The sequence below is a fragment of the Lotus japonicus genome, chromosome 5 (assembly GCF_012489685.1).
Source record: "Lotus japonicus ecotype B-129 chromosome 5, LjGifu_v1.2".
NCBI lineage: Eukaryota > Viridiplantae > Streptophyta > Magnoliopsida > Fabales > Fabaceae > Lotus > Lotus japonicus.
The window spans coordinates 52,233,067-52,259,764 of NC_080045.1; the positions used below are offsets into that span (position 1 = coordinate 52,233,067).

Sequence of the window (26,698 nt, forward strand, 5' to 3'; positions counted from 1 at the left end):
GTTTATGTTCTTCCTTTGAAAGCCAAAAGGGTTATTTATTTCTTGGTTGACTATTCAATTTCTCTATTTTGCGCAACAGAACTGAATCCCTGGGTTGACAGGACGAAAGATGATCAGCAGTGGTTTGACAAACAGAATCCCTCAACTCTAAGGTTAGTTCATTCTCAAGATAGAAGCTGCATTTGCTCTTTAATATGTTTTTACTACTCATGCTAATAATGTACAGTTTTACAATTTGTTTCAGCTGTATTGTTTCAACTACTCAAGCTAATAACTGCAATGATGACATATTACTATCATGTGCTATGATTGTCAACATTAAATTTAAATCATGGTCTAAATTTTGACTATTTTTCATGATTTATTTTAATTTATAGATTTATTATCCTCCAATGTTAAGTTTACTCTCATGTCCTGTTTTGTTTGTGTTGTTATCAGTTATCACCATAGTAAGCCTCTTTATACTATGTATTTTGTGTACCTTTCTTTATTACTAATCTGATCTTTAGAAAAACTCGTCTTTATACTCTATTGAAATCTCAATATTTCATTCTACCCATACTATGATACTAATCTGATCTACTGTTGATTTTTAGTTGAAGTTGGAAACTACCAGCATACTTTAGCTTTTCCAGAACTGGAAGTTCTTGAAAAATCAAATTGAGTTACATAGTATCATTTTCGGTTACTTAGTACCAAATTGAGTTACTTCTTTAGATATGGCCAGTGTTTTCTTATTTAGATATGTGTTTTCTTGAAAATTGGAAGTTCTTTAGATATCATTTTGGGTTACTTATTTAGATATGTGTTTTCTTATTTATTGTCTGCATTACCTATTCATCATATGAAAAAGGAGCAACAGAAATTAGTAGTAAGTGTTGAAAATATAATCTTTAACGAACCTCATAAACGTTTGGACAAGCTAGCGTAAGAGCACATTATGTTAGTAAATTAACTCTTGTCCTGTATTGTTTCAGTGCTTGCTATTACATACGTTGTTCAAATTTCATTATTGGTGGAGGGATTGCAAATGTTTTAAAACAAGCTTGATTTTTTTCACCACTAAATGGATATAATGCATCTTCTATGAATATGTCTTAGCCATTGAGATCTTCAAATGCAAAGTTACAAATGTGATGTTTATGGGAACACGTCTTTGAATATTGTGGGCTAACTTGGAGTTTTTAATAGCTTTAGTCTCTTTTGGGCAGTCATTGATAAACTTAATTTTGATTATTTATTTTGGTTATGATTTAATCAATTCATTTGGATTATGCGTACACAGTATTTATTTCATTTTGCTTTCAATCTGAATTATTGTTCTTTTGTACAGGTTTATTCTTTAAGAAGAAGGAAAATAAAAAAAGAGCTTACTACCTTTTCTTGGCCTGTCCAATCTACCTCTAACTAAAGAGTAGATTATAGGAGTCAACTTTATAATTTTCCTCTTACCTTAACATAAGGACCTGTCCAAAATATAGTTATTGGTCAATTTATTTAATAGTTACTTTTCAAGTTCTTTAATGATGGATTGCAGTATGTTAAAAAACCTTCTGGTGTATTATTTCTTTTTGTTATTATATCTTCAAGTTTATGACTTGAAAGTTTATTCTGAATAGCTTTTTTATGCTTCTTTGCCAATTTTTCCATGTTTCTCTTATGTGTAATTAATTGTGCCAAGCAATTCTACTACCAGCTAAAATATAGATTAATTGCTTTTTTCTTTCTTTTTTTTTTTGAAAACAGAACAAGTAATCTATTAAATGAGAGAAAAGATCATGGGAACAAGACTCTCCCAAGTAAGACAACTGATAAAACAAAAAAGAAAACAGATAAAAACCATGGAGATGAGCCAAACCTAAAAAAAACCAAAAAAAGCCCTAACGCTAAAACATCAAGAACACAAATCAGGGGAAAAAGCATAGGAGCCAAAAGCTAAAAATCTCCGGGACTGTACAACACAAAAACACAACCCGAGAGGCCAACAAATGGAGCAAAAAAACACAGAAGCATGAAGCATCAAAACCCCTTAGAATTGAAAGAAAGCTCCAGGGACAAAAATCACGCCACCTGCTTTTTTCTTTCTTGTGCTCACTTTTTTTTAACTGGGTTCTCAAAAAACTCATATTTGGAACGGTCACTTTTCTCAATAAGCTATTGCTTCTCTCTTCTAATTTGTCAAGTGGTCGTTAAAAAAAAATTGATTTTTAATTTACATTAAGTTTTATTATAAATAAAGTTTTTCAATGTTTAAATTGATAATTTAATTAATCAACGGGAGAAATATCTATGCTAACAAAAAGCATAGTTTTTCTTAACTAATAAATATTTAACTAATTTTTTTTCATTGTTAAAAAAAGTAATTTCATTAAAAGTGATTCTTAAATCCCTAGATTGAAAGGTTGATCTTTAAGAACTGCACTACTAGGAAAGTCCTTGGTCTTCATATCATAAATCAGAATAATTACATGGAATTTTTTTGTATATTATTCTACGGGGTAAAAATATTTCAAATTATAGTTAAAATTAGGTAAAAAGTAAATATATAATATGAAGTAAATATATGCAAATAATTTGATTTTCAAATAAACTTCTAAATTAAAGGTAAATATATAATTATTTGCTCAACTTATGAAAAATAAAGTCAAAATAGTTTATAGGTAATTATAAATTTATTATATTTTTATAAAAAAATTATAAAGTTATTATAAATGAGTGAATTGGAGAAATATATTGGTAAAAAAAAAATAACTGAAAACACCAGCCATAAATTTCTCACAACTTAATCAAAGTTTTACTCAAGTATTTCTATATATATATATATATATATCATAATTGTTTTATCTAAAAAACTTCAATTTATATGTAATTCATAAAAAAAATTAATAATATTTATTAGTAATATAGGGCGTGTTCAATGTCACAGTCTGGGGTATAATTTAAATTATTTGGCTTAACTTATAAATTATTTTGTCAATGTTTCAATAAACATTTTCATTAATCAACGGGGAAAGTATCTATGCTAAGTAAAATAGTAAGGAATTTTTTAAAAATTCTTACATTATGAAATTTCATTTGTTTTCTGAATAAAATGAAATTTCATATTATATAGAGATTAATTATATCTTTTACATTAGCATTTATTATAAATAATTCTATCATTGTTTAAATAAATAATTTCATTATACTTTATATTATTTTTCCAAAATAATAAATTATTTTTCAATGTTTAATAAATATTTTCATTAATCAACGGGGAAACTTTATTTGCTAACTAAAATAGTTAATTTTTTTAAAAAAATCTTACATTGTGAATTTGTATATTATATAGAGATTAATTATATCTTGATTTTTACATAGTTATTTTTCATTAACATTTATCATAAATTATTTTTTCAATATTTAAATTATTTTTTCAATGGTAAATAAAGTAAAATAATTTCATAAATAAGTTTTACAATTCTTACATAATGAATCGTATGTAATATAGAGATTAGTTTTATCATCATGTATACAGATTTAATTTACAGTAATTTTATTCTAAATTTTTTTAATGTTTAAGTAAATAATTTCATTAACCAACGGGGATAATAGCTATGCTAACAAAAATTATATTTTATAAAAAATTTTATATAATTTTTTTTATATTATATAGATATTAGTTACTAAAAGAAACTCAAAAAAATATTGGCGCATTTTAAATTTGTCATCAACTAAATCAAACTTTTTCATAAATAAGTTTTACAATTCTTACATAATGAATCGTATGTAATATAGAGATTATTTTTATCTTCATGTATACAAATTTAATTTACAGTAATTTTATTCTAAATTTTTTTAATGTTTAAGTAAATAATTTCATTAACCAACGGGGATAATAGCTATGCTAACAAAAATTATATTTTATAAAAAAATTTATATAATTTTTTTAATATTATATAGAGATTAGTTACTAAAAGAAACTCAAAAAAATATTGGCGCATTTTAAATTTGTCATCAACTAAATCAAACTTTTTCTATGTAGTTATATTATAAATTAAGCTCAAATATTATGTTTATTTCTAATACAAATATATATTTTTTACTTGCTTTATTTTGAAAATTTTAATATATATATAATTTTTTAGATTAAGATTGTTAAGTAAAATTAACGCGGTTGTTTTAGGGTTGATAGTTCAGGTATACAAGGTGTTAGAAACTTAGAATAGTTTTCTCTTTTGTAACACCTTTGAACTGCAGTAAATATTCCACTGAAAGTACCGCCTCTCTGCATCTTGCTAACCTTTTTGAATATTAATTATATATTTTTTATGTCTGAGGACTTGTGTTTGTTTGGAGCTAATAATTTAATTTAGTATAGCACCTTTTCATCATTTTTAATTTACTCCTGGATATGCTATTCATGCTATGTGATTTATCTTTTATGAACTGTCGCAGTTTTGGCAATGCACCGCGTGGGTAGTGCAGGGAACACAAACAGTTCAACTCACCCGCGTAAGGAGAAGAGATTAACATATGTGTTGAATGATTCTGATGACACAAAGGTGAACTTATTATTGCTTTATTCTATCTGTTTCATGAAAGAGGCCAAGTTTCGTGTTTTTGGTGACTGACATCTTTATCCCCTTAGATATTTTCTTTGGGCTTTTGTCTGCTAGATGAGATTGATAGTGTTGTTATTTATGTTAACTACATGATATTCATATTGTTCTATATCTTTCAATATTAGATCCTTTGGTGGAATACATACTTTCCTCCTTCCTGTCAATAGTTATCATCATTTTACCTCATCATCAGTGATAGCTTTATCAATAGTTTGATGTATACAATGGTGCCAGTTACATTTTGACTAGGTATTTACATGTAGACATGTAGTAGATGCTACTTCTGCATCCATCTTGCAGCTTTTAGCTGGACGTGGAACTCTTTAAAGTTTGACAATTTTCTTTGTTGGTTTATCTATATTCACTTGAAAGTTGGTTCTTTTCCACAGCATTGCGCAGGCATAAATTGTTTGGCCGTACTTAAGTCTGCAGTATCTGATGGGTCTGATTATCTCTTCACTGGGAGCCGTGATGGCAGGCTAAAACGGTGGGCACTAGGTGAGGATGCAGCAACATGCTCTGCTACCTTTGAAGCTCATGTGGACTGGGTAATACTTCTCTCTATCTCTGTGCGCACACACACACACACACGCAAACGTTTGTTTGTACATCCTCCATTTGTCTGGTGACACATGGTTTACTAGGAATAACCTCATGAATGCTACAATTTTATTTTCTACGGTTACATTATGATGCTTCAGCTTCTATGTTTACTGTTCTCCAATTTTTTCATAAGATGGATGTCTAAGTGAAGTTCAACTTAAACCCCAAACTTTGTGGTCGGTTTTAAAGCTGTAGCAGTGGGAAACTATTCACTAGGCTAGGTGCAAAATATGTATCATTGAGATGAATATAGTTTTCTTAATTTCTTGCCTTAAAGGTGGTCTGGTCTGCAATTGTTGAAACTTGAAAGTAAAATTTATTTTACTTATTTTGTAGTGCATATACTGTTACTTTTCTTTTGTGTTTAAGAGGTCAGTAGCCTTAAGTCCTTTGGTTTTGCTTGTGCCCAAAATTTAATCCCACAATTGAGATTTGTTTTAATATTGAAAGAGACAACAACGGTCACTGAATTCGTGAACCTCTTTGACTGTGGTTTCATCATGTTTCCTTTTATTGCCATGTAATAGAGTATATTGATAGTATATACATACACTTGTTAAATATATAGATGTTACTTTTTCATGTTTACAGGTTAATGATGCAGTTCTTGTGGGTGATAGTACCCTTGTTTCTTGTTCGTCAGATACAACCCTTAAGGTTTGTTGCCTGTTAGTTATTTATTGTAATCAATCATTGCCCTTTTGCTGTGCTAGCAGCACTGATATAATTTTACTCCTTTCCGGCTGTTGTATGTTTCTGCCAGACATGGGATGCTTTTTCCACTGGAACATGTACTAGGACGCTCCGCCAACACTCAGATTATGTTACTTGCCTTGCAGCATCTGAAAAAAATGTAATGTACTTTGAACTTTCCATGCTTCTTACTAAGTGCTTCAAGCATTTTTTTTTTCTGTGTTTGACGTTACAGATAGTTTGATTGGTTTTAAAGTTTGAATCTTATCAAATCCATTTTCTGATCCTTTAATAGTGTTGTGACTTTTAGAGCAATATTGTTGCCTCTGGTGGCCTCGGTGGAGAGGTTTTCGTATGGGATCTTGAAGCTGCACATGCTTCAGCTGCAAAGTGCATTGATGCTACGGATGATGATACTTCAAATGGTATCAATGGTTCTGGGAACTCATTACCATTGACTAGCTTGCGTAGCATCAGCTCAAGTAACAGTATATCTGTGCACACTACTCAAAATCAAGGATACATTCCAATTGCTGCTAAAGGCCATAAGGAATCTGTTTATGCATTGGCAATGAATGAAGGTGGAACACTTCTTGTCTCTGGTGGTACAGAAAAGGTACAATGGGTTTCATGCTAACATATATGTTCCAATTTAGTGTGGCTTCTGTCTGTTATTACCCTTGGAATTTTAGAGCATGGTTTACTTTTGTTTTATTTTATTTTTTGTTTCTCCAGGTTGTGCGTGTTTGGGATCCAAGATCTGGATCAAAGACTATGAAACTAAAAGGGCATACGGATAACATCAGGGCTTTGCTTCTGGATTCTACTGGCAGGTTTGTTGAGTGGACACATACTTTTTAATTTACATTTGTATTTTTTAGAGTCTTTCCTCATACCTGCATTGTTTCTTCTATTCTGCTCAAATTACTGTTAACAAACATTAGAGTTAGAAACTTGTTTATGAATTTTTTAGGCTTAATCCTCAAATTAGTCCCTGTCTTTGTTTCGCCGTCTGAACCAGGTCCCTGACCGGAAAAATTTGTGGCATCAATCCCTCTTGTTCAAAAATGTTTGGAGCCAGTCCTCGCCGGAGCTCGGAGCTCCGGCAAGGGATGAAGTGACATGCTGACTGTTTAAATAAAGGTGACGTGGCATTAAAAAAACATTAAAAATTAAAAAAAATATTACACATCATATAATTAACCTAATTAAACCTATTTCTAATTGTAACCCAAATTTAACTAACCAAATTTAATTCTCCCCCAAACTTATCCTAATTTCCCCAAATTAACCCAATTCCCAATTGAATCAATTGAAATTAGGGTTCACGTGTTCTTCCTCTTCTTCTCCTCCCCTCTCCTGATCTTCTTCTTCTCCTTTGCTGTTATTCTTCTTCTTCTTCTTCTTCTCAATCGATTTCCCACAGTTGGAAGGGGAAGTGGAAAAGGGCCGCGTACAGGTGTGTGCTGTATTTCTTCGTAGGGATGAAGCGTTTTGTGATTGATCCGGTGGTGAGCTTGAGCGCTGAGAAGCAGAGCCAGAGTTTGGTGGCGGTGAGCGGTTCGATTTTGTACTGAGGAAGCTGTTGATTGTGGTGACGCCTACCTATAACCGTGGGTTTCAGTCCTACTTTTTGAATCGGTTGGGTCAGGTGCTGCGGTTGGTGTCGCCGCCAGTTCTGTGGGTTGTGGTGAAAACGAAGGCGGCTTCGTTGGAGACTGTAGAGGTGCTGAGGAAAACGAGTGGATGTGTAGGTATTTGGTGCACTGAGAACTCCACGGATGTGAAGGACAGAGGGGTTCATCAGAGGAACACAGCGTTTTAGCACATTGAACGCCAGAGTTTCTTACTTTTTTCCGTTTCTTGTTGTTGTTCCTGTTATGTTTGTTTTAATCTTTTTGCTGGTTTTGTTCTGGGTACTTGTTACCTTATTCTATTCTCTTTTGTACCACGGGTTGGAAGATTGAGAAGAAGAAGGAGAACAACAGAGGAGAAGAAGAAGAAGATCGGGAGAGGAGAAGAAGAGGAAGAACAGATGAACCCTAGTTTTTTTTAGTTTCAATTGATGCAGTTGAGAATTGGGTTAGTTTAGGTTTAGAATTAGGATCAGATTAAGTTTAATTAGGTTAAATATGTGTTTATTATATTAAGTTATATTATTTTTTTTAATTTTTAATGTTTTTTTAATGCCACGTCACCTTTATTTAAACAGTCAGCATGCCACTTCATCCCTTGCCGGAGCTCCGAGCTCCGGCGAGGACTGGCTCCAAACATTTTTGAACAAGAGGGATTGATGCCACAAATTTTTCCGGTCAGGGACCTGGTTCAGACGGCGAAACAAAGACAGGGACTAATTTGAGGATTAAGCCAATTTTTTATTATCATAAAATTCCCACTATATCTGTTTCAGTGTTTCTCCTATGACATTTGTGTATTATGACAACATACAACTAAGCACATAAATAACACAAAGCAAACCACTATCTTAGTCCTCCAAAGATTTAGCCATGACCGCATGATCACTTCAGTGCCCAAAAGATTTTTGTCAACAATTTAGTCCCTCAATAGTTAAAAGTGTCATCATTTTGGTTCTTTTGTCACCCTATATTAAAAGTCTGTTCAACGAGACCTTGATATGGTATGTTATCTACTTGGACGTTGATGTGGTCCATTATCTACTTGCCATGTCAATGCCTATTAGACAGCCTTCTAAGAAACGGAAATTCTAGGACCAAAATGGTGACTCTTTGAGTTATTGAGGGACTCATAGCATGTCCATTTTAAATATTATCTAATACCAACTGGCGCTTGATAGAAGGGGGGTCTTTATTTCTCTCCAGTCAATGGGATTGGAATTTGTGCCACATTTATTTATGGCCATTGGATTTGCATGAAATGCTGCGCCAGGTGAGTCATATCTCAAACAAACAAACTATAAATTGGTCGCAAAAATATTGAGGACTGAACTGATGACACCTCATACTTGTATCTTTGAAGGATGAAAATGAGGTTTACTTAATGTCCCAATTGATGGGCAATAGTATACTGAATGAAATGCTGTTTGGTTCTCTTTACCATTGCTGACAGCCATGCATCTTTTCTTTGCGCAAGTTTTGTTAGCTTGAATTAAGTAACGTTTTTTTCCCTACAACTGCTGAGATATTTTTAACATTTATCTTTGCAGGTTTTGTTTATCAGGATCTTCAGACTCCATGATAAGGTAGTGTATATTTTTTTTAGATCATAAGGTGGTGCATGTCTATGGTGTTATAATAATTTCCATTTGTTTGTTTTATGTTTGGCTGATGTCACCATCTTTCCTCAGGCTTTGGGATCTTGGTCAGCAACGTTGCTTGCATTCTTATGCAGTTCACACAGATTCTGTGTGGGCTCTTGCTAGCACTTCAACATTTAGTCATGTTTATAGTGGTGGTAGAGACTTCTCAGTAAGTGCTGTTTTCCTTAAAAAGTAACATGAATTCTTAAATGTCTTGGTTTTCTTTTTCGTGAGGTCTCATTGTTTTCTGATGTCAAATTAGAATTGACTAGACTAACCATGGTGAATGTCTTGCCTGTGCCCGTTTGACCGTAAGCAAAAACACACACATTGTGTCCGTCCATTGCAGATCTTAGAATTGGCTCAACCTCAACAAAAACATTTTCTGTAGAGATTCAAACAATGACACACATACCCGCCCTCCATTAGAACATGGAACTACAATCAGATAGCAAAAGTTGGTAAACACATTAACGTTTAATACTAGCCTTGGCTTGATTCTTGAGGAAAAACCTTATCAAACTCAAAATCTTTCCTTGTTCCTCCCAACTTAACCCGAATTCTCTCTGATCCAGCTGATACTGGTTCAGAGATTTTCCTCTTATCCGGTATCAAAATTGGTCGAATTCTACAAAATACTCGAATGCTTCCTTGATAGCAAAATGAAATTCTTCAACCCTTGAAAAGATGTACTACAATATCATCAAAATTCCAATGCATAACAACAAAAACCTCCAATTAGTACTATTATCATTACCTTTGATATCCAATATCTTACTCAATGCTTCTCTCCTCTTATCATCCACTATCCTCTGATTGAGCCTCAGCTGCTCAACCTCCCCTACACAATCAAATCAGATCAAGCAAAACAAAATTAGTAACATTCACTTCACAGATTCAAACCCACAAGCCAAAAACAAAAGTGACTTCATAGATTTTATACTCTCTAAATTTGATATCAAGTGCTCAAGCTCATCCTTCTGGTGCTCTGGCACAACCCCTACATCAGTGTAATCAGTGGAACCAGGTGTGGATCCATCAAGGGAATCTGGGTTCAAATCCAATGAAGTTGACTTTGAAACCTCACTTGCACCTTCTGAAGGCAACATAATCTGCTCTTCTCTTTTAGAAACAATCATTCTTGTACCAAACACAAGACACGGATCGAACAGTAACAGAAACAATCACTGAATCTGCTGTTCTTTTTTTTTTTTGGACAAAAATCTGCTGTTCGTTTAATCTAAACAAGACAAAATTTTGAAGCAACCCCAGTTCATTGAAAAGTGAGCCAACCAAATAGAAGCTTCTAGACACTAAAAAAGCACCAACAAGAAGCACGAGAAACCAAAAGATAATGGAGCATGCGTTATGATGAAGCTATAAACACGAGATTCTCGAACACCCCATGAAAAAATTTCAGCAACAATAGGATAAGAACAGGAAAAAGGTCTGAACTTTGGGGAGTTTAGTTACAGTCAATGATTGAACAGACTCAAGTCACAATGACCCTGATTTTGAAGAGTTGAAATAAAAAAAGGTATGATGATGATAATGATAAGAAGAAAAAAACAATGGTGGTGGTGTGAGAATCTGTTTTGATTGGTCCAGATGTTGAAGTTGAACTGTAAAGGGTTGGTCTTTGAGGCAGTGGTAGCAGTGTCAGTGGTGCTTTTTTGAGTAAAACTTTGACCAGAAGTAAGAGGAGAACGTGGGTTTTTGGTTGGTTGATTCTTGTGAGCTTTGCTTTATTTACTATCAAATTTCTTAATTTGTGTAATGGTTTTGTTTTATACATTCACATAAATGATGGATTAATGAGTGTACTAGTAAGGGGGAATAAGTTGGATGGAAATGGGAAGTGTAAGGTGGGTGAAGAAAACTAGCATATAACCCGTTTACCCGTGCGATGCACGAGAAATATATTTAACAATTCATTCAGACTAATTTTGTGATAAACACAAATTATATAATCATTGATGTCATATCAAATAAATTAATAATCATTTTTATTTATCATTGATGACATTTTCTATTTATTATAGATGACATTGTACCCTTACTTTATGAGTAATATCTATCATTTTAATATGACTTATTTTAATGCACAAAAATATAAATAATACTATTTATGATTATTAATACAAATAACATCATCAACATGGGTCCTTGTGAGTATTGAAGATGTCAGTGACAGTGGCACAATTCTATTGTCATTGAGTTGAGCCCCAACCCTAGCTTCTTGCAACATTGCCTAAATGTGTTATTATTTGTCCTTATTGCATAGAATCATTTTCCATTTGAAACGCATAGAATCATTTTCCATTTGAAACAGCACAAGTTTTCCAGTAATGTTAAAAAAGTTTTTAAGTACCAAGTTTTGTAACGGCCTAAGTTTAACTAAGCACTCTATTGTGAATTAGAGGATCCTCATGAAAACAAATTACATAATCAGTTTTTCACCTACATTAAAATCCTGTTGGAGTGTAAATTATCATTTCTATTTATTTAACACTTGTTCTTCTTTTTCTACCCCCTCATTCTCCTACTCAAGTTACTCCCAACTGACAAACATTTCATAAGGGATGAAATTATATGATCATGACTTGAACACAACCATAAATTACCAGTTAAATATAATTGCGAGTTGAGAAGTATAGAGCAAGAAAAAATATGAACAAATTACATATTATACATGACATAAGAGTCTTGATTTTACATCTAAGGATCAAGATGATTGATTTTGGAGGAAAGACAGACAAAATTTGGAACCAGAATTTATGTTAAGAGTGAGAAATTGAGAATGAGTGTCTCCCTAATCAAAAAACTTCATTCTTGTGCCGTCATAATTGAAGAACTTAAACTCAAGCATAATTGATATGTCCCTTCCCTATCACAATTTTGATGGCTCACCTTCTCCTCATTCTTGTGCCGTCACAATTTAATGCATCTTCCCTTCATTTATAAGCCCAACAGACTCGAGCTCCTATTCTCCATAGATACACCTTGTCATATTCCTCCCTCTACCAACAGAGACCTGCACAAAAACACAAAAAAATGAGCTTGATTGTCAGTAGATATAGCAAAAAAGAGAAAGAAACCCACAGTCAGGTACATTCCAACTCATAAGTAAATAAAAGACTGATTGAATGACAACCTTCTAATATGAAGTAAAAGGTAAAGCAACTGGGAGAGGAGTAGGAAATAATAAAGTAAAAGTAGATAATTAGAATTGTATTGAACTATTGGTTATCATTAGAATATAAAAATAGAAAATTAACCCAAAAGAGATGAACAGGGCCACCTCATAAAAGGGACAACAGAAGTAACTTTGCAGTTCATCTTAACTGTAAGTAGAATACAAATATTACAAATCTAAGGCTGAAGGTAGTCTTACTTGAACTGGATTTGTATATTATACATATAGAAAATGGCAAATACCTTTGATTTTCTTATCAATTTATCCCAACAGATTACCCTGATGTAGAGATGTTCTACTCTCTTGTTAACTTGTAAAGAACAGAAAAAAAAAATTCAATAAAATATGGCAGGTGTAAGCAAGGGGAAAATAAAAGGATGTGTTACTAAAATTATGATATTAAGGCAACATAACCCTCACTTTCCCATGTATCTCTACTTGCCATGTTCTCCCATTCTCTTTGTAACATAGTTGGAAACTAATTTAGGATTTCATAGTTGGAGAGATCAATATAATACAAACCTTTTAAGCAATGAGGTATGATCGTTGAGTTCTCCAATGTGAAACTTTAAGCCTTTCAACTTTAAGAGTCATAAGAACTCCAACTGTAAAACCATCAAAGTGGGTATGATTAGATCAGCAGATTGGGAAACTTTAGAATAAGATTAGGAAAAAATAATGCAACAGGGAAACAACAACACGTTCAACTACAAAACATAAAAAAACAGTTTATCTCACACACCAACACCTACTAATTAATTATTGTGAGTATGACTAAGAAATAGAGTAATGGACAAACATACAAATAGGAAAACAGAGTGGAGATGCAGGGAAAACTTGGGCCATATTCCCCTCCTTTGTACTTCTGAAGTATAAAAGTTAACTTCAACGCTAAAATAAGTAGTAACTCTGAATGGGTAGGAGATAGAAAAAGGTCGAAAACACATGAAGTTCAGAAAAATGATAAACAATTAAAATATTAAAAAGTTTACAAAAATCATATATGCAGTGTCATATATGCACTGGTATAAGATCAGGGGAATTTGAGACCTTGCATGGAAACACTCAGATAATGGGGGTTCTAGTAGCTGGGTTGATGGCCTATTCAAAATTTCAGTGTTGGGCACAATCATTGGTATCCTCTTATGGGCCTTATCTGAGTTGATAAATAGCAGAACATAAGCCAAGTGCATTTATTTATGTAGTTTTGTTCAGAACTCTCAATCTTCAAGAAAAAAAATTTAAACTAAGAGATATTAGACACCATTGCTTTTTATAAGGAAAAAGCAGAGAAAAGAGGAAGAAAGAAATGAAATGTTAGTTTGCTATATTGCAAGTTATGTGAAGGGAATATCGTGCGTATAATATTTTCCATTGCACTAAATCTACAAACACAAAAATTATAACTAATTGTTTCACAATAACACTGGCTAGAGAAACAGATTTGTGTACCCTTGTTATGGAAATTGCTCAATTTTCATCAGTAACCAAGCTTGAACTGTTTGAATAGAAGCTTCATATATTTTTATGAAAGAGACTTACACAATTCAAGAAGTTCCATGCTTAATGGTTTGAATTTGGTAATTTAGGATGACTGTCACTGTTCTGTAATCAAAATTTGAAGCATAGTTTATAAAAATAAAAACAATATAAAAATAATTAAGCTTTTCAGCACATCACCCAAACAAATTCTTGCAAAATGAGGATTTTCCTACCACCCACCTCATTCATGGTCTTTATCAGATATTTCCCCCTGCAATAAACAAAATAAATACATGAATTAAATTTGTCAGAACTGAAAACCTTCCAGGTTTGTTAGGAACCTAATGAAATACAAACACACTCACTTGCAAGTGGCTTTTGAATTCGTCAATTGCCATGCCTTCCACATGTATCAGTTCACTAATATGTTTAGGAGTGGCCACTACAAAACAAATAAAAAACAACCAATTAGGCACACACACCATACAGTTCATTGACATTTCTGCAACTCATTATAAACCTACAAATTAGTGTCTTTTTTTGAAATTTCAACAGTTAAAGATGCTTAAGATCAGACCACCAAATAGTCATAGTAAGTTCAACAACTAAATATCCTAATAAGAGTGCAGGTTTCAAAGAGGTCATCATGAATACAAAACGATAAACCATCAAAGAGGCCATCAACTAAAGATCATACCTTTTAAACCCTTTTCTTTTTAATCAGTATTTTGGGAGGCATCATCCATTCCAATAGAATAATTTCAACTTGGGAAGCATAATATTTTCTAAAATAAAAGGCCTTAAGCATCATTCAAGCGATCAAACATAAAATCAGCACCAAGTCTAAATTCTAATCACTCTTCTCTCCTTACTTCTTGCTTCAATCTATGCCAGCTCATTATGTAAATGACAATTGTAATATTACTTGCACAGTTGTATTAAATAGATAAGCTTTTGATTTTATTTCACCTCCCCTTGGCCCTTTCAACATGGCAATGCATAGTTGTATTAGATAGATAAGCTTTTGATTTTGCAGAAACAAAAATACATTATGAGTCGTTGATGTGTTGTATTACATAAGTAAAACAAAGAAAAATAGATAGTTATAATTAGATTTGTGTGAAGTCTGCATATATGTACCACTATTGCTATCTTATAGTGTTTACATCCTTGTATTGGAGAATCAAAGTACCAATCATGTATCCTTCTTCAGTGAGGAGAAGTTACTTTTCCTTCTTCTTATTCCTTTGTTAAAACCATTAAAATTAAAAGTAACAAAAACAATGAAATACTACCATTTAAAAAATAGGAACATACTAATTTACTACTGAAAGACAGTCCTTCAGCAAATTCAAGATCACAATTGCCAACTATGGAGCTCCCTTTCTAATCACCCTTGCTCTGATCTTTCATGCTTCTCTTCCAGGGCATAAGCTTTGAATGGAATCTGCATATAAAGGAGAAATAAGAGAATATGAGAATTCAAACAGAACAAACAAATCAATGAAATCAGTGGAAATAAAAGGGATTTCAAACAGAAGGAGAGGGGAAATGTGTTGAACGGAAGTTCACAGCAAGGGGTATTTATAGCAAAAATTCAAAACTACATTGACAGGACCACACCTCTAGCAGATGTAGGCAACCAGACTACAAAAGTGTAAACAAATATCCAAATCTCAATAAACAAATTCTATAATAAACATATGCAGAAGTATGAAAATTAATTGAGATTGGGATTGATACTGACCATTTGATCACAAAATCAACCTTCGAAGATGCATTCAACCCAAAAAGTTCGGCAACTGAGAAGAGGGAATGACGAATGAACAGCAACCGGCGACGAAACAAAGGCGACATCAGATCAATCGAAAAGATGAAGTTGATGGATTGGTGAGAAGTGGATGGAAAGAGCAACTTAAACACGGAAACACATCTAGGGTTTGGATGGATTTGGAGAAGAGGAAAGCTAGCTAGGGTTGATTTCAGAAGAGAAATCAATGAAAAAGAAGATGACGAAGGGTACAACGGAGTGGGTGAAGAGGGAGAGGCAACACGCGATTGCTAGCTAGTGTACGGCGGAGTGGGTGGAGAGCAGAGGCAACACGCGATTGAGATGAGGATGATGACTGGTTAGTCGTATCCCAGAGGCCATTGGAAAAAAAATGAAAACTAAAGGAAAGAAAGCCAGATGGCGGAAGCTGATTGGAGGTTTTGTAGGAATAGTGAATTGCAAACTTGAGAATAAGAAGTAGTAGATGAGGATGTGCCTAATATTAGGGATGGTAGGGAGAAGGAGAAGGTTGAGGGATAACAAAAGTCAAAGTGCAGGTGAGGCTGAACATGGTATGTTTGGGTGTTGGAGAGAAACTGTGAAGATAGAAGATGAAAACAGGGAATATGAGAAGAGAAGATAGTGTTTATTAAGATGTGAATTGGAATTAGAGTTTTGAGTTGGAAGGAAAACAATTAACTTCAATTTCAGATTTTTACCACATTAATTCTATATTTTTTGCGGTTAAAAGATGCTTCAATAAATCAACTAAAGGAAGATATATCAGAAATTAAAAGCGTAATTAGGTTTGAGGAAAGGATCCCGATCCTCTACGATTCACAAATTAAAACAAACTTTTAGTTGAAATTTTATTAAATTCCGACCTCTAGATTTAATTGTAGAAGGATGTAGATGATCCGGGAAAGTGATGTATCTTTGCATATGGAGGGAGGACCTTAGGTGATATCCCTCATGGAGAGCTTGTCAGAATCTTCTTCCAAGACTTTACTTTCAACTTTGCTCTTATAGCTAGTATTTTTCCTAATTTCGGTATTACCTTTCGTGTTTTGTTTTTGAGATTTTATATGGGACTTTAAGTAATTTAGGTTTAGGCTTGTTTAACTTAGGTTTTTAGAGCATGTATTTCGGCTCATATACGATTTAAGATTGAGTTTTACATTTGTGACCCAATATGTTAGAATATGAGTTAGTATTTTAGCATCTAGGTCACCATGGACTTGGCCCATTAGTTACTTGGCTTCCCATTGCATGCTCCTCTATATAAGGAGCACATTTTGTATTGCCTCCAACATAATTATTATATTGATGATAAAAGCCTTGAGACCAGCCCTCTCAAGTAGACAAATGAACAAATAGCACAATTATCTAATAACGTTTAGGATAGCTCAAGTGGTAAGAGCTAGGGACATAAGGGTTGGGTGGAGTGAGGGTGAAGGGTCCCGGGTTCGAACCCGGAGGAGGGACTAATTTACTAACATTTCTAACAACTAACATTTGCCTATCAAAAAAAATCTAATAACGTTTATATGCCGGTTAATATATATATTGTACTCATTCTTCTTGTATATTTCTTATTATTATAAAGATGTTAATTATATATCAGATTAGTTGCACACATTATGTATGTTTAAATCTAAATTTTCTTAGAAATCATATGCACATAGTCTTGGTTAGAACCTTGCATCCGCCCCTGCTCTCACCAATCTCTTTCCACCATTTCTCTGTTGAAACAAATGATGCCTAAATGTTTATCTACATATGATCTTCATTATTTTTTATCAAATTTTCATGACTCATGTGTTTCTTGATCTAGTTGAATTAGTGCTAATCATTTAGCACAATTTAATCAGTTACAACTCTTTGAGTTCATGAAAGTGTTGCTTGATCTAGTTGGTATTCCATATTTGAATTCAGGATTTCTTGGTTTCAAACCTAAATCTAGAACAGTCTACTACATGTTTGTCATTTTTGTTGCTTGCTTTATCTTCTCCACGTCATAAGCTTCAAAATTCAGATTTAAGATCTAACGTAGGAATTTCAAATTTCATTGTGTGCTCTTTTTTTTTTGGTACATGAGAAAGGAAAAAAACAAAAACCAAAAAAACACAAGCAAATTAACCACACCCCATCAGAGGAATAATCTCAGGAGGGGGGTTTTCTAAGGCAGTGAAATCCCTACGCAGGCTCATTCCCAGTTTAGCTAGCGCATCAGCAGGTTTATTCCGCTCTCTATTGTGATGGAGAATAGACACCTCCCACTCCTGGTTGATCAAGCTTCTGGCTTCTGCTAGATATGCAGCACAAGAATAGAGATTGAACGACCCCAAACCAGTTAAAGCCTTCACCACATCTTCACAATCGGATATACAAATGAGCTTCCTGATTCCTCGCTCCCACGCTAGAGACAAGCCTCTGATAATTGCAAGCAGCTCGGCCAAGAAAACCTCTCCAATGCCTTCAAAACTAACAAAACCCAACACCCAAGTACCGTGATGGTCCCTCATAAGCCCGCCACAGCTCATGTTAGATGAGGGACGATGAAAACTGCCATCAACTTGTAGTTTGACCCAACCAGGTGGAGGGGGAACAAAGCTCAAGGACTTCTGAGGGTTCTGCATATTACCCTTCAACCAAGCGGGGTTCAGTTTGGTGCTCACAATCTGACGTTTGACATATTCCAAAGTCCAAATCTCATCACCAAGGACCATATTGTTTCTCCACCGCCACGCCCACCAAAGAACATGGAGTAAGAACTCTGCATCGGGGTGAACCAACAAATCTTCTAACCAATGCCACAGATTACTAACAAAGAAGTTGGGGGGGGGGGAGAGTACCACCTGTGCTAATCCAAAGTTCCTTCGAATGAGGGCAATCACGGAGTGCATGAAGGCCATCCTCTGCCAAATGGGAGCACCGTGTGCAAGCTGGGCTCGCCGCAAGCTTACAAGTGAAGCGATGTTCATTTATTGTGTGCTCTTGTTCTTAGTTCATAGTGGATTTTGCAGAATATAATTAAAAGACCATTATAGAACCTTACCTTCCATCCTTTGGATATCCGATCCTTCCGTGGTCTTCATTATTTATTTATTTTTAAAAGAACACACGTGGCGTTATCTAACTCGAAAATGTGTGTAGTACGATATTTTTTGAATTTTTTAATATTTTTTTATTTTCTGACATCTCAATAAACTTCTTATGCTTTTTAATTCAACAAGATATAAAGTCTTTTTAATCGGTATAAGAAACCAAGTGAAGTAATGGAAGCGAAAAAACATACCCGCATAAATGAGAATGAATGGAGCTTTCAGAGATCTAACACCGGTTCGAACCAAAATCATAATTGTTTTAAAAAAATTATAAATTTAGCATTGGTTGCAACTGCCTCCGCTCATCAACTTGAATTATTTGAAAATCTCTAACCTCACTGCAAAAAAAACGGGATTTAGAGGGGGCCTAATAATGCATTTGCGGCGGTTATAACCGCAGCTAAAAAACACTAGCGTTCGCTGAGAATGTGTTGTTAGAAGTTAGCAGTGAAAAAAATTACCAATTCCTTCTGTTTCCTCTTGATCTATTACATAAGCCCTATATCCTTCCCACCTATATTTCCAAGAAGCAAGTTGGAAAATCAGCAAATGGATACTAATTAGCATGTCCTTCCCATATATATATATATATATATATATATATATTATATAATATATATATATATATATATATATAGGAGCGTATCAGGTGAGAGAAGTGGTTTATGGTGAGAGATGAGAGCATTAAATGATAGCCATTGATTTAAAATAAATGGTCTAGATCTAATCTCATTTAAAACTCTCACGTGCCACGTTCTTCTTTCTTCTTCACGATTCCTCTTCTGCACAAATCCTGTGTCAAGAATGAAAGCCAGCAATTCTTTTCCATTTGGTCCAGATTCAAAATCTCAAAATTTATAACTAGCAATTCCAAATCTTGATTGCAAAGCCATCAATTTTTTTCATTTGATGACAGAAGCAATTTTTAAACCCTGGCCCTAATAAAATCCCTTGTTTGTTTCTCTCTTTCCAGTTTTTTCAAGCACACAGAGGCTGCTCTCCACCCACTACCCGATCGGAAAAATCCAGTCACCATTCTTTCCGACGACACCTCCACCGAAAATCCTTAATCTCAGCCTAGCTCCACCGTTTAACCAAAAAAACACCCATCACCATTCAAAGAAAAACAAACGGGGATGATGTGGTGACAGTGATATTGAAACAAAGACACATGAAAAAAAGGTTACACATGGGTGGGTTACCCACCGGCGGCGGCCACCGTGGCTATGTCTGTCTTGGGTGAGTGGGTCTGTGGTGATTAGGGAAGAGGATGAAAGACCTGTGTTGAGAGAAAAGAGGGTCACGTGCACTATGAAATTGGGGGTTTAAATCTGGACCATCTATTTTAAATCAATGGCTATCAATTAATGCTCTCATCTCTCACATAAACCATTCCTCTCACCTGATATGCTCCCATATATATATATATATATATATATATATATATAGGACTATTGAAAGAATTTCTTTCCACGCTCACCGCATCCAAACTATGCTATGAATCTTCAGAATAGTTGGACCAAAAATGCCATACAATTAGATCTATTAGCAAACAATGATATTTTTGAAGAAGAAAGTGATCATTTCTCAATAATATATAGAGTATATTATAAAGTTTCAAAAATCAATTATAATTTTAAAGCTTTAAGATCTTCACCCAAACAAGAAACCATTATGCTAGAAGCAAACCTTAAAAGATCTTCAGTACAAGTTCCAAAGAAACTTACTCATGAAGAAGTTATGAGTAAAGTTCCTGAGGAATGGGTATTCAAGAATTCCCTGCCTCAACCAAAAGTTCATAATACTCAAGTAAGAGAATTGTTTCAAGAAGGAGCAAATCTCACTTTAAGAATGAATAGATCAAACTCATTTAGTATTAGATCTCCTCAACAGTTATACAGAGTAGATCTCCCAAGATCTTCTGTATCATCAAAGCTTAAAGGATTAGATACAACGTCTAGTCCTAGTATAGCAACACCTATATATCAAGATGAAGAATCTAGTAATTATTCTCCAACCCCTTTGCAAATCAACATGCTAAGTAGGGTAAAACCTAGTTTTGAAATAGACAAAGATTTCATTAGAAAAGATTTTATGGCTGAATACAATAAAGATAAAAGATTATGGTACTTCGAGAATTACAGTAAACAAGAAACTGAAACTCTTAGGGCCTTATATTATGAAGAAATGGAAGTTTCTGAAACAAACATCTATTTTTTTGATTGGTTCGAAAACCATTGTATTAAAAATAATCTTAATTATCCTTTCTGGAAAAACGTCAATCCAATCACAAAAATAAATACCACTTGGAAAACTCCTGATAATAACACTATTACTTCAGAATACCCTCCACAAACTGGAGTGAAAATAGTCATAAAAGATGGTCATGAAATCGAAGCATCTCCTTATAAGGCAGAAGCTAACAAAGTTCATCAACAATTAAATTTTGCAAATACTATGTTAACAGTCATGTCAAAGCAGCTAGAAAGAATAGAGGTTCAAAAACCCTCTATTACAACCAAAGAAGCTTCTTCATCATTTACCTTAGGAAACCCTTTGCAAACTCCTATTTTCAAAATTCCTCAATACACTAAAGAAGAATTTAATTCCTTTAATCTCTCGGGAAGTGTAGAAAAATTAAAAGAAAAATTAAACAAGCTTTCAATAAATCATTTGGATAAAGATTTAAATATCAATAAAATTAGAAAGTTTGGGCCAGATAACAACACAAGAGCCTACTATCCAAGACCTTCCTATTCTGATATGAGGTTTGAAGAAAGAAAAGAATTTATTCAAAATACCTTTAGTGGAACTAGCCTTGATGAATGGAATATCGATGGCTTTAGTGAACAAAATATATTAGATATTACGCATCAAATGATTATGGCTACCACAGCCTATAAAGTCCATAATAACACCAATAGAAATGCAGCATTAATGATTACTCATGGCTTCACTGGTCAGTTACGAGGCTGGTGGGACAACATCATGACCCCTGAAGATAAATCAACTATATTAGAAAAGAAAAAAGAAAATGGAGAAGAAGATGCTGTAGCAACATTAATATATACTATTATACTTCATTTCATAGGAGATCCTAGCATATTTAGAGAGAGAGCTTCAAGCCAGCTCGCTAATCTCTATTGTCCTACCATGTCCGATTACAGATGGTATAAGGACACCTTCTTCTCAAAGGTAACCTTAAGAGAAGATGGCAACAGCGCCTTCTGGAAAGAGCGCTTTATTGCAGGATTACCTAGATTAATGCAATCAAAGGTATTAGATAATTTATCACTTTTTAATCAAGGAAATCCAGTAAATTTTGGTTCGCTATCATTTGGACAATTGCATAACACTATAGTACACACAGGAATACAAGTTTGTACTGACTTCAAACTTCAAAACAAAATGCAAAAAGATATGCAAATCTCAAGAAAAGAAGTAGGTAGCTTTTGTGAACAATATGGAGTAGAACCTTTACAAGCTCCTAGTTCAAAAGCTAGAAGGATTAATAGATCCAAAACAAAGCCTTCTCAGGGCTATAAAAAGAGAAAACCATTTCAAAAGAAACCTTATGAACAAAGTTCTACTACTCAAAAACCTATAAACAAAAAAGCTGTAAATCCTAATAAAAAGAAAAATGTCTGCTGGAAATGTGGAAAGCCAGGACATTATGCAAACAAATGCAAAACTCAACAAAAAATTAATGAATTAGATTTAGACCAAAAACTCAAAGATAGTCTAATCAGGTGAAAAAGTTTTAATATAACTTTTTTTCTATTAGCGTTTTTAAGATGGTACTAAAGATCATTAGTAAAAAAAATACATAAATATATGCAATGGGCCGGGGTCAAATGATTTATTTAAAATATCCAATACCCAATTTTCACACCAACTTAATATTTTTTATTGATACAATTAAAAGATTGGTACGCGTACGACTCTTTGTTTCCTGCATGGGACAAGTTCCTTATCATTTTTGAATAATCCCAACTCAAATTTGACTTTTCAAATAATAGAAAATCGATGATACGTACCATTACCATGCATGTTGTAGTATCCCACACACTAAAATAGCTAAATTATATGGACACGGTTCTTACAAGCCACCAAAAATTAATAAACCAAATTTCAAGCCAGCAATACTAGTTAACAAACCACCGGTTTACAAGCCAACTCTTGGATTAAGACCTTACACTCCAACTAGTATAAAAATCGATGATACCATGCATTTAGTAGTATCACTCACCTTCACTAAAGGCATGACTTCTTATAATTTCTTATTCTTTCTAGTTGTGTTCCTTGCATCTCTGATGCTTGTCCCCCAAGCGCTTCTTGTTGAAGCGGTTAACAAGCCATTGCCAGTCACCACGCCACATCGGATTTACTGGCCACCACCACCAGAATATCAAGGGTACTCTCCTTCAGTAAAAGAGGTTAACGAGCCATTGTCGGTAACAACGCCACATCATGATTATTGGCCATCACCACCATTGCTGCCACCAATAGATTATCGAAAGTACCATCCTTCAATAGAAGATGTTAACAAGCCATTGCCCGTCGCCATGCCACATCGGAGAATTTGGTCACCACCACCAATACATGAAGATGCAACGAGCTTGAATTGACATGCTATTTATGTATAATTACTAAATAAGATCAGCTAGGTTTCGTATGTTGTGACACAACTAGAAATGTGTTTATTTTCTGCGCATTTTTTCTGAATTTTATTTCGCAGAAATTTCCTGCGAAATGTTTTGCGATTTAGCTGTTGTTTCCTGCGAATATATTTCTAAAGAAATATTTGCAAATAATATAAAATTTTCTTGCAAAATTACATGCACATTTTAGTCGCAAAAATATTCGCAGCCAGATCATGAGTTTTTACTTGTTTAATGTTAATCGGTGGTGTAACCATGCAATTTAGATCATGGCTTTGGTTAAAAGCAAAAGCAAGGGGGTTTTCTGTGTCGCACTATGAGTGGATTTCAAATCCCAATATCTACATTAATCTGTTGGGTGAATGAAAGTAAATATTGATTCTGGAAGTCTGGCTAGTGTGTTGTCCCCGTGAAGCTTTTTGCTGAGATTAATACGTTGGATGGAGCTCCCTTTTCATGTGTTAGTATCATGGTTTATTGGGTTATTAACAGGTCTTTGTTGGTGTAGCAGGTTATTTTTGTGCATATGGCAGGTGGTGGGGCTATCCTCCATGATGGTGGTGTGACATTCTTATGTTACCATACGGTTTGCATGCATCAGGTGGAGTAATTTTTGGATGTTGAGTTGACTTCTAGAGAGGATTTGTTTGGAATCCAAGTTGGGAACTTTGCATCCACGATGAGAGGGCTTTTTGAAGATTTCAAGTGATGAATAATATCAAGCAGATCTGGATTGGCAGCACTTTGGCTAGCTTATTGTGCTATGTTTTCTTTTAGACCTCCTTGGAAGTTCCGCTTTGATCCTAGCGAGGGGTACTCTTTTTCCTTACTAGGTTTTCCCATTGGGGTTTTTCCTAGTAAGATTTTAATGAGACTTCTCTCCTTGATCTTGCTTCCAAGGTGGGGGTGTGGGTGGGTTCTTTTTGAGCATTAGTTTGGCTCCTTTGATACTACTATTTTTTTTTTCTTTACCTGTATTTTCTTGTATTGGGTTGAAGTACCCCTTGTACTTCTCTTCAATATATATAGTCCATTGCTTATAAAAAAAAATATATACATTATACATGACAAAACAGCTCCAAAAAATAAAATAAGACTACTTTAATAAGGGATGCCCACTTTCCCCTCCCATATTCCCATTGAATCATTTGCAGTTAGGAAATGTAAAATCAGATAGGAGATCAAGATGTTGTCAATGGATACTATAGTAATTTTTTTACAGGTGACTTTTACTTGGTTATTCCAGTGCCCACCTTTCAAAGGAAACACAAAAAGCAATAATGTTAAAGGAAACCCTAACCTTCACCATGAACCTCGATCACAGTCACCCACCTACGATCTAGAGTCACACGGGGAATACCTTCAAGTCGGGCGAACCATATTACCCTAGGAGTTTGATGGAGGTTTCGCTCATTTGCTTCAAATCGGGCAGATCCGGTTCGATCTTCCAGGTCACGACCCAATGAAAAACCGCCACTAATTACATAACCGCCAGAGAATAAATTTTACATAACGTTGTCGATATAAACCTTACAGTATCATCCTTTTAAGTGGCGGTCAAAATCAACCGTCGCTAGACTACCGTCGCACTAAATCCAAATTCTCGAATTTTACATTACTTTTATTTTTATCGGCAAATGTTAATGGTTAGTAAATTAGTCCTCCACAGGGTTCGAATATTACATTACTTTATTATTCAATAGGTTACAGGTGAAAAAGTTTTAATATAACTTTTTTTCTATTAGCATTTTTAAGATGGTACTAAAGATCATTAGTAAAAAAAATACATAAATATATGGAATGGGCCGGGGTCAAATGATTTATTTAAAATATCCAATACCCAATTTTCACACCAACTTAATATTTTTTATTGATACAATTAAAATATTGGTACGCGTACGACTCTTTGTTTCCTGCATGGGACAAGTTCCTTATCATTTTTGAATAATCCAAACTCAAATTTGACTTTTCAAATAATAGAAAATCGATGATACGTACCATTACCATGCATGTTGTAGTATCACACACACTAAAATAGCCAAATTATATGGACACGGTTCTTACAAGCCACCAAAAATTAATAAACCAAATTTCAAGCCAGCAATACTAGTTAACAAACCACCGGTTTACAAGCCAACTCTTGGATTAAGACCTTACACTCCAACTAGTATAAAAATCGATGATACCATGTATTTAGTAGTATCACTCACCTTCACTAAAGGCATGACTTCTTATAATTTCTTATTCTTTCTAGTTGTGTTCTTTGCAGCTTTGATGCTTGTCCCTCAAGCGCTTCTTGTTGAAGCGGTTAACAAGCCATTGCCGGTCACCACGCCACATCGGGTTTACTGGCCACCACCATTGCCGGTCACCACGCCACATGGAGTTTACTGGCCACCACCATTGCCACCACCAACAGAATATCAAAGATACTCTCCTTCAGTAAAAGAGGTTAACAAGCCATTGTCGGTTGCCACGCAACTTCGGAGACAAAGGCCACCGCCAGTGTCATGGCTGCCACTACAAAATTATCGAAAGTACCATCCTTCAATAGAAGAGGTTAACGAGCCATTGTCGGTAACAACGCCACATCATGTTTATTGGCCACCATCACCATTGCTGCCACCAATACATTCTCGAAGGTACCATCCTTCAATAGAAGATGTTAACAAGCCATTGCCAGTCGCCATGCCACATCGGAGAATTTGGTCACCACCACCAATACATGAAGATGCAACGAGCTTGAATTGACATGCTATTTATGTATAATTACTAAATAAGATCAGCTAGGTTTCGTATGCTGTGACACAACTAAAAATGTGTTTATTTTCCGCGCATTTTTTCTGAATTTTATTTCGCAGAAATTTCCTGCGAAATGTTTTGCGATTTAGTTGTTGTTTCATGCGAATATATTTCTAAAGAAATATTTGCAAATAATATAAAATTTTCTTGCAAAATTACATGCACATTTTATTTGCAAAAATATTCGCAGCCAGATCCTGAGGTTTTACTTGTTTAATGTTAATCGGTGGTGTAACCATGTACTTAGGGATGACAATGGGTAGGGGCTGGGTAGGGTACTATAGTCTCCATCTCCATACCCGTGTTTTCAAAAATTACCCGTACCCGTCCCCATACCCGCATGGGTAGAAACTTGAATGCTCGTCCCCGTACCCTCTGGGTACCTATATGCCCGTACCCGTGCCCATTACCCGCAATTTAGCTAAACAAAATATAGTTTTCACTATTTTTGTTAATAGAAAACAAAAATACAACTAATTTTTTAAATAAAAAACACTAATAT

The 26,698-nt window shown here is 34.3% G+C and overlaps 2 protein-coding genes and 2 long non-coding RNA genes across 7 annotated transcripts; 2 read left to right on the top strand and 2 right to left on the bottom strand.

The window, feature by feature from the left end:
• Positions 1–6: 6 nt before the first annotated feature.
• LOC130718929 (uncharacterized) lies at positions 7–1,641 on the top strand. Its single transcript, XR_009012886.1, has 2 exons — positions 7–152; positions 1,334–1,641. It is a non-coding gene; the product is annotated as an uncharacterized LOC130718929 (long non-coding RNA).
• A 2,563-nt stretch (positions 1,642–4,204) lies between these two features.
• LOC130718507 (uncharacterized) lies at positions 4,205–26,351 on the top strand. Of its 3 annotated transcripts, none has more exons than XM_057569110.1 (9): positions 4,205–4,544; positions 4,994–5,152; positions 5,799–5,864; positions 5,971–6,060; positions 6,211–6,516; positions 6,636–6,733; positions 9,085–9,120; positions 9,226–9,346; positions 17,831–18,869. In XM_057569110.1, exons 1-9 carry the CDS (start codon positions 4,446–4,448, stop codon positions 17,849–17,851), a joined length of 996 nt encoding a protein of 331 aa, XP_057425093.1. In that variant the 5' UTR covers positions 4,205–4,445; the 3' UTR covers positions 17,852–18,869. The 3 variants fall into 3 exon arrangements, with proteins under 3 accessions (XP_057425093.1, XP_057425091.1, XP_057425092.1); XM_057569108.1 differs by lacking the exon at positions 17,831–18,869 and adding an exon at positions 23,903–26,351 and having other exon boundaries at positions 4,206–4,544; XM_057569109.1 differs by lacking the exon at positions 17,831–18,869 and adding an exon at positions 23,906–26,351 and having other exon boundaries at positions 4,207–4,544.
• Positions 9,348–10,967, bottom strand: LOC130718508 (kinesin-like protein KIN-14U). The gene is made up of 4 exons (XM_057569111.1): positions 10,121–10,967; positions 9,935–10,018; positions 9,666–9,827; positions 9,348–9,562 (listed from the first exon to the last, which is right to left on the bottom strand). Exons 1-4 carry the CDS (start codon positions 10,314–10,316, stop codon positions 9,363–9,365), a joined length of 642 nt encoding a protein of 213 aa, XP_057425094.1. The 5' UTR covers positions 10,317–10,967; the 3' UTR covers positions 9,348–9,362.
• Positions 11,849–16,416, bottom strand: LOC130718509 (uncharacterized). Of its 2 annotated transcripts, XR_009012702.1 has the most exons (7): positions 15,603–16,416; positions 15,173–15,302; positions 14,221–14,297; positions 14,096–14,126; positions 13,916–13,978; positions 12,896–12,978; positions 11,849–12,211 (listed from the first exon to the last, which is right to left on the bottom strand). It is a non-coding gene; the product is annotated as an uncharacterized LOC130718509 (long non-coding RNA). The 2 variants fall into 2 exon arrangements; XR_009012701.1 differs by having other exon boundaries at positions 13,916–14,297.
• Positions 26,352–26,698: the final 347 nt, after the last annotated feature.